Source organism: Agelaius phoeniceus, chromosome 5, assembly GCF_051311805.1.
Source record: "Agelaius phoeniceus isolate bAgePho1 chromosome 5, bAgePho1.hap1, whole genome shotgun sequence".
Lineage (NCBI taxonomy): Eukaryota > Metazoa > Chordata > Aves > Passeriformes > Icteridae > Agelaius > Agelaius phoeniceus.
In genome coordinates, this window is record NC_135269.1 from 41,383,110 (window position 1) to 41,397,374 (window position 14,265).

A 14,265-nucleotide genomic window follows, 5' to 3' on the forward strand; every position below is an offset into this window, starting at 1 on the left:
TCACCAGCAAACCAATTGAAGTTAAGCTAATATTTAGCTCTTGATTGTGAAGTCCAAAGCTTCCTGCAACTTCAACAACTATCTGCAGACAAGTACATGGCATGGTAGGAAGGAAGTCGGTCACAACCAGCTGAAGACACTGGAATGCAGTCCGTATTAAGGACTCTCTTAAAAAAACAAAATGAAAACAAAGCACACACACACACTCATTTCACATTTCTTCAAGAGCATGGAAATATTTTGAATACAGTACCTCAGGAGATAGCATTATTAAATACAAAAAGAAAAAATGAAATTAATGTTTTTGAGAAGAATTTGCACCACTTTAAATGGGGTTTTTGGGATATAATTTTAAGTTGAAGCTTAAAATTCTGATGAAGTAGTTTAGTCCATGTTAACTACCTAGTGGAGTTGGAAGTTTAAGCTTTCCAGTGGTCCTTATTTAACTTTACATAGTGAAGTCCATTTCTCTGTTTTAGAGTTCTAAAGCTTGTTAGTTCAAATGTGTTAGCCAGAACATTAGAAAAAAACCACAATGGACCAAAAAAAAAAAAACCAAGACAAGCTTAATTTAAGCATGATAATCTTCCAAAGAGCAAGCTGTTCTGAAGAGTTTCTCATACCAGCAGTTACAAATTACTTCAAGTATACCAAACAGGTGGGCAAAATTTGTTTTTATTTATTAGGAAAGATGCACACTAATATAATCGTAGTCTTACTTGCTTCAATACTACATTATATCAGACAAAAACTTTTCAAAATATCTACCCTTAAACAGATCCTTAATAATTACTTTGCCTTCAGAATTTGATTCTGAATACAAACATAAAAATATAGTACAGAAAAGGTTTGCAAGAAGGAGTTCTCAGAAGAGCAAGGCCATTTGCAACTAAAATCTTGTTCAGTGAGAGACAAAATGAAGGCATCAAAAGGAGTGGTGGAGTGTAGGTAACATAAATAGGGAAGCTGCATTTAAATTTCACTGCAGGGTTTTTTCAATGTTTAATGTACAACAGAAATAACTACAAAGCTTTGTAACACAGAAACTTGGTGTCCTTCAGGATATACATCCTGAGAAAAAATTTCAGACTATAGACATGTCAGTTACCTATATCAAAATTACAAATGAATTTTTTTTTATTAATCCTAAATCAAAATCAGATGTGGGTCATTTTCACTGTATTGTAACAGCCAACATGATACAGAAACCAGAGGAATATACAAGAAACTTCACATGGACAGTAATGATTTAACTAATAGTTCTCTAATATGATGAATACTGCAGAGAAACATCCATCCTACCATGTATGATAAAGTATTTATCATTGCTATGGAGAAAAAACTCAAACAATACTTTCCCTCATACTCATTAGAGGAGTCTATAAAGTGAAACAGACCCAAAACTGCTGCAGTTCCCCCTCCAGTACATAGTTTCAGAGGTATGTGACCCTCAAGGACTCTAAGAGAAAAGAGAAGGAGGCAGGAAATGAAAGTATAGTTCCACTACTCATTCTGAAGTACTGAGCTAATGCGAAAGTAACCTGTCTTTCTAAACTTCAAATGCAAGGCTACCGTTTGCAAGAACAAATTCAGAACAGTTTTTCCAAATTAAGGTCCCACACTGCTATGTGCTTGAAGAAAGGTTTTAAAGTCCCTCATGCAAGTAGTAACAGTGATACAACTCTTCAAATTGTGGAACTGTCCTTGGTGTTACAGGTGACCACGAAAAGGTAACTATAAATAGAAGAAACTTAGCTCAGTGAGAAATCTTAAGATTGTGTAGGGCTTTATCTATGCTTAAAATAAACAGAGGCTTTCCACTGAAAAAGACTTCAAAGACAGGCTTCCTTTTGTTTGGCAGGATATTACTGTACAATCCAGAAGTGACCAAAGTATGGTTTTTGATTATCAAAACAGCATTTTCTGTTTTTATAAAAGCCTGGAAAGTAGTTCTCCAGGAAGATAAATGGACTCTGTCCTGGAATCCAGGATGTTCACCGATCAGAGGGAAGACAGTTGTGAATAAAGTCTTGTGGTCAGTAAGTTAATATTTCAAGTACAATAATAGCATCTGCACCTAGCACTCACAGCTGTAACTTAGGTAAGAAATTAAGTTTTTTCTGAAGGAAAAGGAGGCATGCTTTTTTTTTTCCAACTCAATATGATGGGGACAAATAGTGCTACAAACATGTAGGTGAAGTAGATTATTCCACATACTTTGTGAAGGAGACTAAGATATAACACAAGATGTTAGTAACATCTTGAGATATCAGCCAGTGAGATATGGGTTTGAGATTTAATGGGATCTGAAGACTGTCTTGAGAAGGAATTTGTGGTGGTTCTCATCCATCACTAACAACAGTGAAAATCAAAAGGCATGCAGGAACACATTGCACCAAGTGTGGAAACAACAACTACCAAATGAAGCTTAATTACAAAAAAGAGGATGCTCACAATGAAGAATGCCAAAATGCTTGGGAATTTTGGTAGGTATTACTGAAAATGCAAACAATACTGGTCCAAGAGCAAAATCCTTCAAGCATTTGAAGGGGCTTTAGGTTTTTATTTGACCAGAAGACTAAAGCTAAGGTGAGACAAAAGGAGAGCTATGCCAAGGAGAATTCTACTGACACTAGAATTATGTGATGACCTATCCTGCTGCTAGTCTTGACTAGCACCTAAAAAACCAATACATATGGTTTGAGTGTGTAGGTATAATTCTTGGTGCTTACAGTTACAAAGGCAGATGTTCAATTCATTGCTCATTTCAAAAATACTCATTGCAACTTCATCTCTCACTTTCCCTTGTGGGCGGAGAACAAGTCCACCTCTGCTGGCAACAGAGTCAATTGTCTAAGTCAAGGGATTCGCCCTCAGCCAGTAAATAATCTTCCATCCTTCTGCTACCAGCAACCATTTAGGTACAAAGGCTTCAAGAAAAAGAGAGAGCTATCAGAAGAAAACACACACTAGAGACTACTAGAAGATTTAAGAAGAAACAATAGATAAACTGAGCGAGAGCTGATTCACACAGAAGTATTGGCAAGCAACAGAGAGATGTGTCCACCAGATGGTCAAGATCAAATGAAATGGCACACTGAGTGTATACTGCATGCTGACTACAGGAGAATGTAGAGTGGAATAATATTCTGGTCTTTTGGAAGATTAATTCAGTAAAATAAAGTGTGCTTCAAGAAGAATTAAAAAGTGTACTTTTGTTGAGTAAAATTTTTCACAAGCCGAAAATTACATTGAAACTATGATTATTGAAGTGGCTATTAAAGTACAAAAATAAAAGCAGAATTTTTTCTACTGTTCTTACCTTACATGAGTTTAAAATTTTATTTCCACCACTTACCCCTGATCACTTTGGATTGCCCCCATGACTCCAAGCACCAATGGCCAACCAGGTCCTAGGCTGTCACCCTGACTCTGTAAAATCTGTAGCACACACTCCAACTGCTTGATCCTGATATCAGGATGACTAATGTTTGACAGCTCCTTTAGTGGATTCAATAAAAGCAACTGCAGTCTCTAAAAGTAAACAGTAAAGCATATTAAGGATGCTAACATTTAACTGATTCTTAAGTATTTTTATGTATGAGTGAAAACATCCAGTACAAATTAAAGAGTCATTGAATTAATTCAGTAGCTCACTCACAAAATGCTCAAATTCAGACCATACAGGGTCTTTGCAGAAAACCTACCTACCTGGCTCCTGTTCTCCAGGTTCCTCAGGAAGCAGCTACAGATGCTACTACAGTTGCATAAAAAGTGTCATGCAACTTTTATGTTTACTCAGCAGGGCTACACTCAGCTTCCTCAAGAGACCATGGAAAAAATATCCAATGACTATCAGTAAAAATATTAGAATATTTTATTAATCATGGATTGAACTGCTGTAATTTAGAAGGTTAGATAAAACACATTTTCTACCTGCCACAGAATCAATCACATATATACTACTAAACATTTTGTAGTTGCTTTGCACTCATGGGGGTGACCCATAATTTGTTCCAAGAAATGGACATAATATGCAAGCATCACTCTTAGTTAGGTATTTGAAAAATGAAAGAGGATTGTTCATTACAATGCATGTGACGGTCCACAATAGTTACAACTGAGTGCTACAGCCACTGACTTTACATACTTAATAGCAAAGCTACTTTAAAAATGAAGGAGGAAAGCATCTGCTTTTAAACTTACTTTACCTGGTTTTGAGATAATGGAGGATCATGTCTGAATGTCAGTCCTGCTTTAATGAGAGAAGTTAAAGCTTCTGCTCCCCATTCTCTCATTCTGGAGTTGGGATGCTGACAGACCTGAAAACACACCAATGTTTTGTTTAAAGACACTTTTATTTAACCAACATATATAATACATTAAAAACTGGTATTTTAATTATATTAGAATGTACATACAATAGTATAAGAATAATACAATAGATTTCTAAATGGTAAAATTTGGCTTCAGAGTAAAAAAAAGAAATTTATCTTTTGGATAGACATACCTTCTGAATAAGGAAGCAATAGGAAGCAGAGAAAGACACAGAAGGAAACATAATGAAAATTACATATATAATTCAAGTAAATAAATTTTCCAAAACGAATAAACTAACTGCTAATTCTGATAATGACTGATTAAAAAGCACCAAACAACCCTTCAACAAATGCCTAAGAGGTTTAACTTAACCTAAAGCTACAAAATTGGAATTTTCACACACTGCTTAACATAATCAAGTGAGGAGCATGACAGTAGCCAACAAAGAAAGAGTCTTCTATATTCTCAAATACAAAAAGTAACTACATATTGAAGACAAAATAAACCTCACACTCCCTTTATTTTAAAAACTTGACAAAGCAATAGTGAGCATCTTTAAACTTGAGTTTCAAATGTGTATCTTCATTTCTCTTTGTCTCTAAGTTCTCTAAACCTAACAACTTTTCTAATTGCTTTTTTAGAATATAAAAATTACAAACACTGTGCATATTCATTTCTTAGATAGCTTGTATGAACTGTGCTGTATCTAATACATTACCCTCACACTAATATGGGAAGTGTACAGTTTCATTGACCACTCCATAATTATTCCCACCCCACCTTCCAGCCCTAGCTCTGATGGTGTGAGAACCCAGAGTCAAGTCCAAGGCAGTTTCATGAAGAAGGCTGAAGCTTTTTATTGGTGGACCATTCTCCTCTCAACCACTAGCCAAACTGAAAAGGTGAACAATGTAAAAGAGATAGCTTAACGTTTAAAAATGTGGACAAGAAATAGCCACTCTCCTGATTTAATTACATTTAAAAAATTTTATATAAAATAAGAAGAGAAAATTTGAAGTACTTCATGCTCTGATTCTGTCCAGATGACCAGTTCCAGAAGCAGGGAACAAGCTATTCCCTCAGGTTGTGTTTAATTGAATCATAGCTGATGTTTCCTCCTTCCTTATTGTACCTCAACAACTTAGGTTTAAAAGGAAATAAGGCAGTACACTTTGAAAGAAAATGAAAGACTCTGTACTTCCTACAAAACAGTGGCAGATTATCTGCACTGCATGGGTAACAGACTGAAACAGACTGCTCCCTAGATGGAAACAGTCTTAGGATGTGGACGGTGAACCTTATTGTTTTGCAGGGCAAGAAATAAACAAGAGAAAGAGATGACTGTGCTTTAAGTCTTTAAACCCAGAAGTATCTATTTTTTTTCCTAGATAAAGCAAAATGTGGCTTCCATAAAAAGATATGGCCAATCCTTGATACTGGTTGAAACAATGCACTGGTGCTAAGGAGGTATCTGATACATTCTGAATTATGAGGAAGAAAAGCTTTCTCCTTTACCCACTCTGAAACAAACCCTTTTCTTACATTTTATTCTCCTATATAGAGAATTACATTATTTTCTTACATTTTATTCTCCTATATGGAGAACTAAAACTACAGTTATATTCAGTCACCTGTTTTGAGTTTTCAATTCAAAATGGAAGGTTTTTTCCCTTTGTAAAGTATATTTTTCATGTTGAAGTTAAAATACTAAAAAAATTGCAACAGGATTGTGACATTTTTATACTTGAACAGTATTCTCTTAAAGAAAGCAATCAGAAATTAGCTTAAATATTAAAAAAACAAACCAATAAACAACCCTTTCTTAATAAATCTCCTGGCTTCAATTCTAGGAAGATTCTATCTCAGAATCATCCTAAATATTTGTACTGTGTGAATTAGTAAATTTGCGCTACCTTAATTAGAACAAATATGTGAAGTATAATTACTTGATCTTTTTAAACACTGCTGTGTCAAAACCATATAAAGAGTGACAGCACCATAAAGAGAAAGTTACCAAGAGATATTAAAATATTGCGATTGAAATATAATAAATTCACTTTTAAATCCAAACCATAATGCATTCAAGTTGCAACAATAAAGTGCCTAAAGTAAAACATACAATTATGATTTAGATTTTTTTTTTAATTACACATTAACAATGTAGTTCCACAAGATTTTCATTAATACAAACTAAATTCTAGTACAAGTGATAAAAAGCCATTAGTTACCTCCAGAAGATGACCGGTCAGAGGTCTCCAAAGAATCTCAATCCTGCGCATGTTAACTAGTCCCGTTTCCAGTAATTTAGCAACAGCAAAAAGTGATGGTTCCTAAAAGAAATGGAGTTGGAGCAGGTGACTCGGAGGTAGCTGCAATAAGGCGTTTTGCTGGGGGTAATTGCTAAGCCGCGGTGCCGCTCGCTCCGCGGAGGCCGGGAGCCCGCGCGGCCAGCGCAGTGCCGCAGAGCGGCCACACGGGGGCAGCCGGCTGACAGAAACCGAGCACTGACGGCCCCGTGCGAGCTCGCCCGGCACAGCCCCTGCCTCCGACCGGCCCTGTACCGTGACTGCCCAGCACAACAGCTTCTGCCCATGCAACTCTTCAAATTACACAGACGTGACAAAATCGGCAATGTTTCATTTCATAATACCCTAATTATTTAGCTTTCATTGGCTTCATAAATGCTCTGCAGGAATATGACACATTTTGCATTCATCAAATGTATCTGCAAATATTTGTCATAAGCTTCATTCAATTTTACTTTTTTTAAAATCAACATATAGTCAAAATGACTGTTGCACTGAAATCATTATCTCTTCCCATTTCTGCTGATTTCTTACTCTAATTTTCAACTGCTTTTAAACACAAACTTTGCTTATTAAATTCATTCTTTGTTGCTGTAATAGCAAAATATTATAAAACCTGTTCTCTGCCTTAATTATCTCTAGTGTAACAGATTAAGGACAAGCTTTTAGAAACTCTCCTCTGGGATAAGATTATGACTAGGAGAATATATATTCAATCTTTCTGGGATAAAGGTTGTTTACTGAAGCCAACATGATTACTAACTATGCTTTCCCAAGTAAATATGACTTACCAGGTTTTTAAATACCTAACTGTCAGGCTTTCTCTGAAGTACATTGTAAGAGAAAATTGAAATGAAAATGAACATCTCACCGAACATACTGTGCTACTCAGCATCCATAACCTCTGAAATTACATGGGCTTTTAAAAGTTTCATCCACCCACAACCTTATTAATGGAAACACATGACGTTCCTTAAAAAGCACAGGAATGCAGTGAGGATGTTCAGAGAATGTAGTAACTGTATGAACCATTAAAAAAAAGACCTTCTCTGGTTCATATTTTATTTTTTAATCTAGCATCAAAGGTATTACTGCTTTTAGTGTTAGGAATAATTAATTAAAGAATAAATGTACAAGTCTTCTGCCTGTTTCATAAAAACATCTAAAAAAATAAACAACTTTTTTATACCTTATTGTTTCCATAGGCCATATCCATGGCTTCCAGGGACAAGGAGCAAAGGGCATTTATTAAGTGATGTAAAGACACATCATCAAGGTACCTGAAAAATAACTGCTATCAAAACACTGTCAACTTTGATATACAGATATTATTTTAATTACAAGATAAGGTTTCTTACTGTGAGTTTTCAAAAAGCTTTGAAATCATACTGGATATAGATGGCAGATCAGTCATAACCGCTGTAGTCAGAACCTTGAATAAAAGACAGAAATGTATCTTACAGATTGTAACAGAAAATAATATGCAATCATTAACTGCAAAACAAACAATCATACTTACTGTGCTTGGCCCTTCCACAGCTCTCCCAGGTTTTAATGCACCCCCAACACTAGGCTTCAGTCCCAGAATCCACACAAGATGCTGAAAAATACAGAAGGATCATTTTTCAGGCAGAGAAGAAATTAGCACGGTACTCAAGCTAGCCACCAAACAGAACTCAAGAGAAAACAGCTACAGTACTTATTCAAGGCAATTCACAGAACACCATGAGAAGACTGAAAGCTTCTTCTATTGCCCACTGAGCAATCGAAAACCAAATTATAGCAAAACACCAAGGCATAACAGCAAGGCATAACAGCAAGGCATAAATATTTCCTCACAGGAAATATTACCTGAAGGGTAGCCAGGACAAGTTGCCACGATGTACCAAGAACAGCTCCATGGAAGTGAGCTAGGTTGAGTAATGTCCTCATACACTGGATATTTTTTGATGTCAGCTACAAAAAAAAAAACAACAACCAAACAGCCATCCAATTTTTATCATTAATAATTATAGTGTTTCTAGCAAACCTCCAATTTTTACTGAAGTGCCTCAAAATTACATTTTGTTTGCACTACTGAAATATATTATTTTAGAGAAGTAGTTCAGTATTTCTACTTCTTCTCTCAGCCTTATCTTGGTGAAGCTGAATATGAGTACTTGAGTGCAGCATCCAGCTCTGCAGTCCCCAACACTGGAAGGACATCGATCTGTTGGAGGCCCACCAAGATGTTTAGAGGGGTAAAACACCCCTCCTATGAGGAAAGGCTGGGAGAATCAGGATTGTTCAGCCTGGAGAAAAGAAGGCTCAGGGATGACCTAACTGCAGCCTTTCAGTACCTGAAAGGAACTTCCAGGAAAAACAGGGCAAGACTATTTCCAAGAGCATGTGAAAGTACAAGAGGGAATGGGTTCAAATTGAAAGAGAACAGGTTTCAGTATTAGGAAAGAAATCTTTACTTTGAGGCTGGTGAGTCACTGGAACTCACCAGCCTCACTGGAACAGGTTGCCCAGGGAAGAAGTCAATGCCCCATCCCTGGCAGTGTTCAAAACCAGGTTGGATGGGGCTTTGAGCAAGCTGGTCTAGTGGAAGGTGTCCCTGCACATGGCAAGTGGGTTGGAATGAGATGATCTTTAAGATCCTTTCCATCCCAAACCATCCTGTGATTCTCTGATTTGATCACTGCCCTCTCCTCCCAGTTTCACATTGTTTTCAGACACAAGTTCAAGTACTCCAGCTTAATTGCATCACTCCACAAAAATCAGTCTATCTTAAATGAACATCATCTTAAATGAACTTTCACACACATGCACATAACACAGCTGGGATCCAGAGTTTTCCAAGTGGAATGGATAAGAACTTCAGCGCTAGAAGTCAGAAAAAAACAAGAATAAGAATTCTTTGCAATTAGATAACTTTACTGTCCAGGACTGTTCCAAATGAAAGCCTTAGGACAATAGACCAGCTCACCATTCTTACACCATTATTTGTAAGAATGCTGTGCATCTGTAGCCTGGTTTTGAGACACACTGAGATGCAGAAAGAAGTAGTTAAGCAAAGCAAGATCACTTACAAGTTGTACTTACCATAACTGTTCCCTGTGGCTGAAGAGCTAAGGGTTGCCCTACTGCTACAACTTGCTGGTGAGACTCACTTGAGGGACTAATCATTTGAACATTCTGTCCCTGAATGGAATATGCTGGAGGAAAATTGGAAAGAGAAGGAAAAAAACCCTCTAAATTTAAAATCCAGTATTTACTTGTGGTAAGAACTACCTCCTGGCAAACAGACTCCACAAAATTTCTTTACAGTGTTGCCTTTAACATACCTCACTTTGAGACCTTTGGTTATATTTAGATTACAGTGTCATTGCCCTAGACATTTAAAGATCTTGCAATTAATCCCTGTTTCTAACTATTAGACATTGCTTGACTATTAGACATTTATACATTTTATGTCAAGACTGAAATATTTATGCTTAAGAGATGAGCATTAGACTTTCTCAACTCAGTTTTTTATAGTAATTGTGTATAAATGGTATCACCGTGTGCTACCATTGTACCAGTACACTCAGAAAATGACAGTGCCATGGATGCTGCATCATTATATTTTTCCAATATGGGACTCCAGGACACCCATTTTATGACTCAATTGTAAAAAGAAGAGCAACCTACACAAAATAACTGAGGTTCCCTTCTTTGTTTTTATAGGTATCTGTGTAGTTCAGTCATGTGTTCTTAAGTTCTTAACAGACTTACAATCTAATAATACACTTAGCTGGTACACTGGACTGAAGTAAAGGTGCTGGTCCTTGTTCCCAGAGTAAGATATTTTTGTTTTATATTAAGAGCTCTAATGTTAGATGCATCTGTATATTTTTCAGGTAGTTGTTTTTCTTAGTAAGTAGTAATTCACTTTCAAAGTTAGAAACAGAGTACATCCTAAACCAGCGTATATTATGAATTACAACATTCTCTCAAGATGTGGGATGCATCAATTCAGCTTTTTGTAGGCTACAGAGAGCCCAGAACTTAGATCTTCCATTTATGCATAAGCATTACCATCACCAGACAATTGTAGATAAGACTGTAGTACATCACAAATGCAGGATGTTCTAGACAAAGCTTTAGAATCCAAGTTGCCCAGAGACCTCTTCAGATTTTGAATGCCTTAATTACACATCCTAGCAGATCTTTACAATGGTAGACAGATCTCAGAATTTGAACTTTTGACATATGTGAATCTTTCAGGAAATTTTAGGTTGATCAGAATGACAGTAAGCAAATGCTGCAAAACTAACCAGTTCTGGAAAGCAGGTGATCTAGGTGCTCTCTGAGGATTCTAACTTAATTTTATATAGCCAAATACTACAGCTGCATATCTTTGGAACCACATCCCAAAAAAAAACTGGGTTTAGAGGACAGTACGAAGAAACAGAATTAAGAAAAATGTATATATTTACATTTGCTGGACAGAGCTGCAGTTGTGCTGTTTAATACAGTAAGGGCATAGTGAGGAGGCAAAGATCCTTTGCAAATGGCAGTGATAAAGGCATCTCTTGATGTTACAAGACCCAGTCTCCCACAAAGTGCAGCCATGGTCAATTCTGCTTTTAGAATATTTTCAGTGGCAGCTTCATCAGTGCTGAAAGAGTACACATTGTTCAGCAAGAATTAATACAGAGCACAGAGGCAGGCAGCTAACCAAAACTGAAAGCCATAAGAACATATACTTTAAACCCATTAACAGTATAAATATTGAAGAACAAGCATAACCAATCAACAAATTCTTCAGAACCACTTCCTACAAAATTGAACTATACTTTTCAGTGACTTGGTAATGATATTATGAGAAGATATTTTAAACTAATTTCAGAAAATGGTGTTTGATTACAAAAGGCCCTTTGAAAGAGTCAATTAATTTACCACAGTCATTTCCAAGTAAAAAGCTTTTCCACTTTAAAGATTAGATAGTACTAACAAGTACCAACACATTACTTAGTCTCTTACTTGCAGTAATCAGGACCTGGAATCACTTCAATATGTTGAAACATGCAAGCAAAGTAAAAAGAAATAAAGATAATTTAAATAGTTTAAATGCAACCCTTTGAAAATGCAGTTAATTGTTCTGTATTGAAATACATTAAAGGTTTATGTTGGAATTCTGTGTCATTTAGCCACTCAGTCTAAGCCACAAACCTGACTGCTCAGATGCCATGAACAGCACTTACATTCACAACTGTCAATTTGTCTAGTATCAAAAGTCAGTTCAAAATATAGCTTGGAATATCAATTTAGAAAAATCAAGAGAAATGAAAGACCAGATACCTTGCATCAAGTAGAAGGGATAGAGCAGCCAGAAGACCACACCAACAAGCGTTCACCATTTCTTCCCAGACAGCTCTGCTAACTTAAAAGAAATATATAAACTTTTTAATAGCAGAAACACAGTGGTTTCCTTAATAACTTTCAACTGTATCATAAACAAAATGCTTACTACGGCATTTTTTGAAGTGCGTTTCTGTATGCATGTTTACACAGCCACATATATGTGCACACAGAAACACACCAGTATTATTTAAACAGCTTGCATTTAAGGTAACATTTCTGAGGTAAAAAAAAAATCACCCAGTAATGCCTCTTCTAAATAGCATAAAAAACCCCATCAAAATCCAACTTACTATGGTATATATAACCATTTTTGATCTTTGTCTATAAAAATAAACATTCAGAAGTGCAAAATTATGGGATAAGAAACTCAATGAAATTTTGCAGTGAAGTAAAAATACTCTCCCGTGGTATCTATAATTCTCCATAACTTTTTTGTTTCTTTCATTTAATAGGGAAAAAGGTACTGGCCTAGCAAAGGGGCAGCTGCCCAGCCCACGTGCACCTCCCTCTCTGCCCTGCAGCACCACGGAGAGCGCCCTGCTCCCGAGGCAGTGCCTGGGATGAAGCCCCTCTGCTTCCCCCTGTCCATTTGGCACCCCCAGTGCCTTGGCTCAAACTTCAGCTGTACTGCCTTGGCTTCCTGGGGCAGGAAAACTCACTGCTCAAACACAAGTCTTTCTGTACATACAGACCCCCCTGTACAGACTCATATGTTCCACAAAGACAATCCTCACTTCACAGAAGTTCTGCTTTTAAGGAAGTCCTTCTCTATATAATGCATTCTTACTAAAAATTTCTCCATTAAAACATTCCTTTTATCTTGTTACTAGAAATATATGTTTCTTTTAACGTGGTCATAATTCCATTTCTGTCAGTCAGGCTGTCTCTTGTGACCTTAGATCTCGGTGTTCTGCTTTTGGCTTAACACTAAGCCAAGTATTTTTTTTAAATGGAATGCTGTTCCATTAAAAAAATCCCCAAAAATCACACTTCATTGGAAGTTTTTATATAGAAATAAGAAACAATTTTAAGCAAAAATGCATAATATTTTAAAATCTGCTTTCCGTAAAACTGTTTGATTTCATATAGTTTTTGCATTTTGAAATACCTAGTTCTTTCTCTGATTGGTCAGAAACAGACTGCAAATCTTGCTCTGAAGACTCTGCTGGTAATGAAGTTGCCTCTGTTGTGGTTTGAATGACAGTTTCTGCCTCTCCCAACTCTCCTTCGATCATGGTAGTGATACCACGGACAAGATCCAGCAAACAGTGAAATGCCACTGACATTGCATAGCCCTCAGGAATTGTAGGTGGCTCAACTTTGTCCAGCATCTCCAAACTAAAAAATTGAAAACATGACAAGTGTGCAGCAATACCACTATTATTGTTTTTAAAAACAATAATAAAAAACAAGATTCCAAATGAATGCTAAGTACAAACAGATCCCAAATACTTCAAGATTTATTGCAACTCAAGAAAAAAACCTTTAAGTCAAGAGGTAAAAGAGTAAATGAATGACTAAATAAGACAGTAACCAAAAGGGACAAATCCTGAGTACAGATCTGCAAAAAATATTTCTAAAAATACACTAACACATATAAGCAAGCATAATGAATAATTCTACTTTGTATTATTATTTTACTTAAAGCCACTGCAACAGAACTTATTCAGAAGAATTATCCAGGAACAATTATCCAGGAACAACAGAAGAAATACATCAGGAAATCATGACAGTGTGAACATAGTTATAACAATCTGAGGACAAGCCAGACATTCTATTATCATTATCTTTGAGTCCACATGACTAGAAAAGCGTGTCCATAGCTAGGTATTACATGGCCAAATACTCACCACCTACGTGCACAGGTAAACAATGGAAGTTATTTGTACAAAGAGGATATGTCTACATGATTCACTGCTGAAAAGCATGCAATTAAAACATCACTGTGCTGGAATAGCAGTCTCATTGCCACTTTTCTCCATTTTTTTCTTTAAAAGCACATAAAGAACTGCTGAGTTACAAATCCAACAGAAATTGTAGCTGACACAGCAGCATCTATACAAGTAGAGACAATCTGTTACAAAAACTACCTGCTACCCCAACAATCATTATTTCATCATTTTTTTTACTCTACAAACTACTTTTTAAAAAGATATATATTCCAGCTAAAATATACCAAAGATACTTTTATACTCTAGTGTCACCACTCCTGAATGCACAAAATTTTCCTTCTCCCAAACTTCAGTTA

The 14,265-nt window shown here is 36.2% G+C and overlaps 1 protein-coding gene across 3 annotated transcripts in view; it reads right to left on the reverse strand.

The window, feature by feature from the left end:
* MON2 (MON2 regulator of endosome-to-Golgi trafficking) overlaps positions 1 to 14,265 on the reverse strand; it is a 66,133-nt gene that overhangs the window by 23,221 nt on the left and 28,647 nt on the right. For all 3 annotated transcript variants that reach the window (XM_054630900.2, XM_054630899.2, XM_077178872.1), the window contains exons 12-23: positions 13,126 to 13,355; positions 11,955 to 12,036; positions 11,090 to 11,271; positions 9,714 to 9,826; positions 8,478 to 8,582; positions 8,146 to 8,226; positions 7,985 to 8,058; positions 7,816 to 7,906; positions 6,549 to 6,650; positions 4,212 to 4,322; positions 3,359 to 3,534; positions 5 to 167 (exon numbers count right to left, since the gene is read on the reverse strand). In XM_054630900.2, the coding sequence (XP_054486875.2) occupies positions 5 to 167; positions 3,359 to 3,534; positions 4,212 to 4,322; positions 6,549 to 6,650; positions 7,816 to 7,906; positions 7,985 to 8,058; positions 8,146 to 8,226; positions 8,478 to 8,582; positions 9,714 to 9,826; positions 11,090 to 11,271; positions 11,955 to 12,036; positions 13,126 to 13,355 (1,510 nt within the window). The remainder of the gene's footprint in view (positions 1 to 4; positions 168 to 3,358; positions 3,535 to 4,211; positions 4,323 to 6,548; positions 6,651 to 7,815; positions 7,907 to 7,984; positions 8,059 to 8,145; positions 8,227 to 8,477; positions 8,583 to 9,713; positions 9,827 to 11,089; positions 11,272 to 11,954; positions 12,037 to 13,125; positions 13,356 to 14,265) is intronic.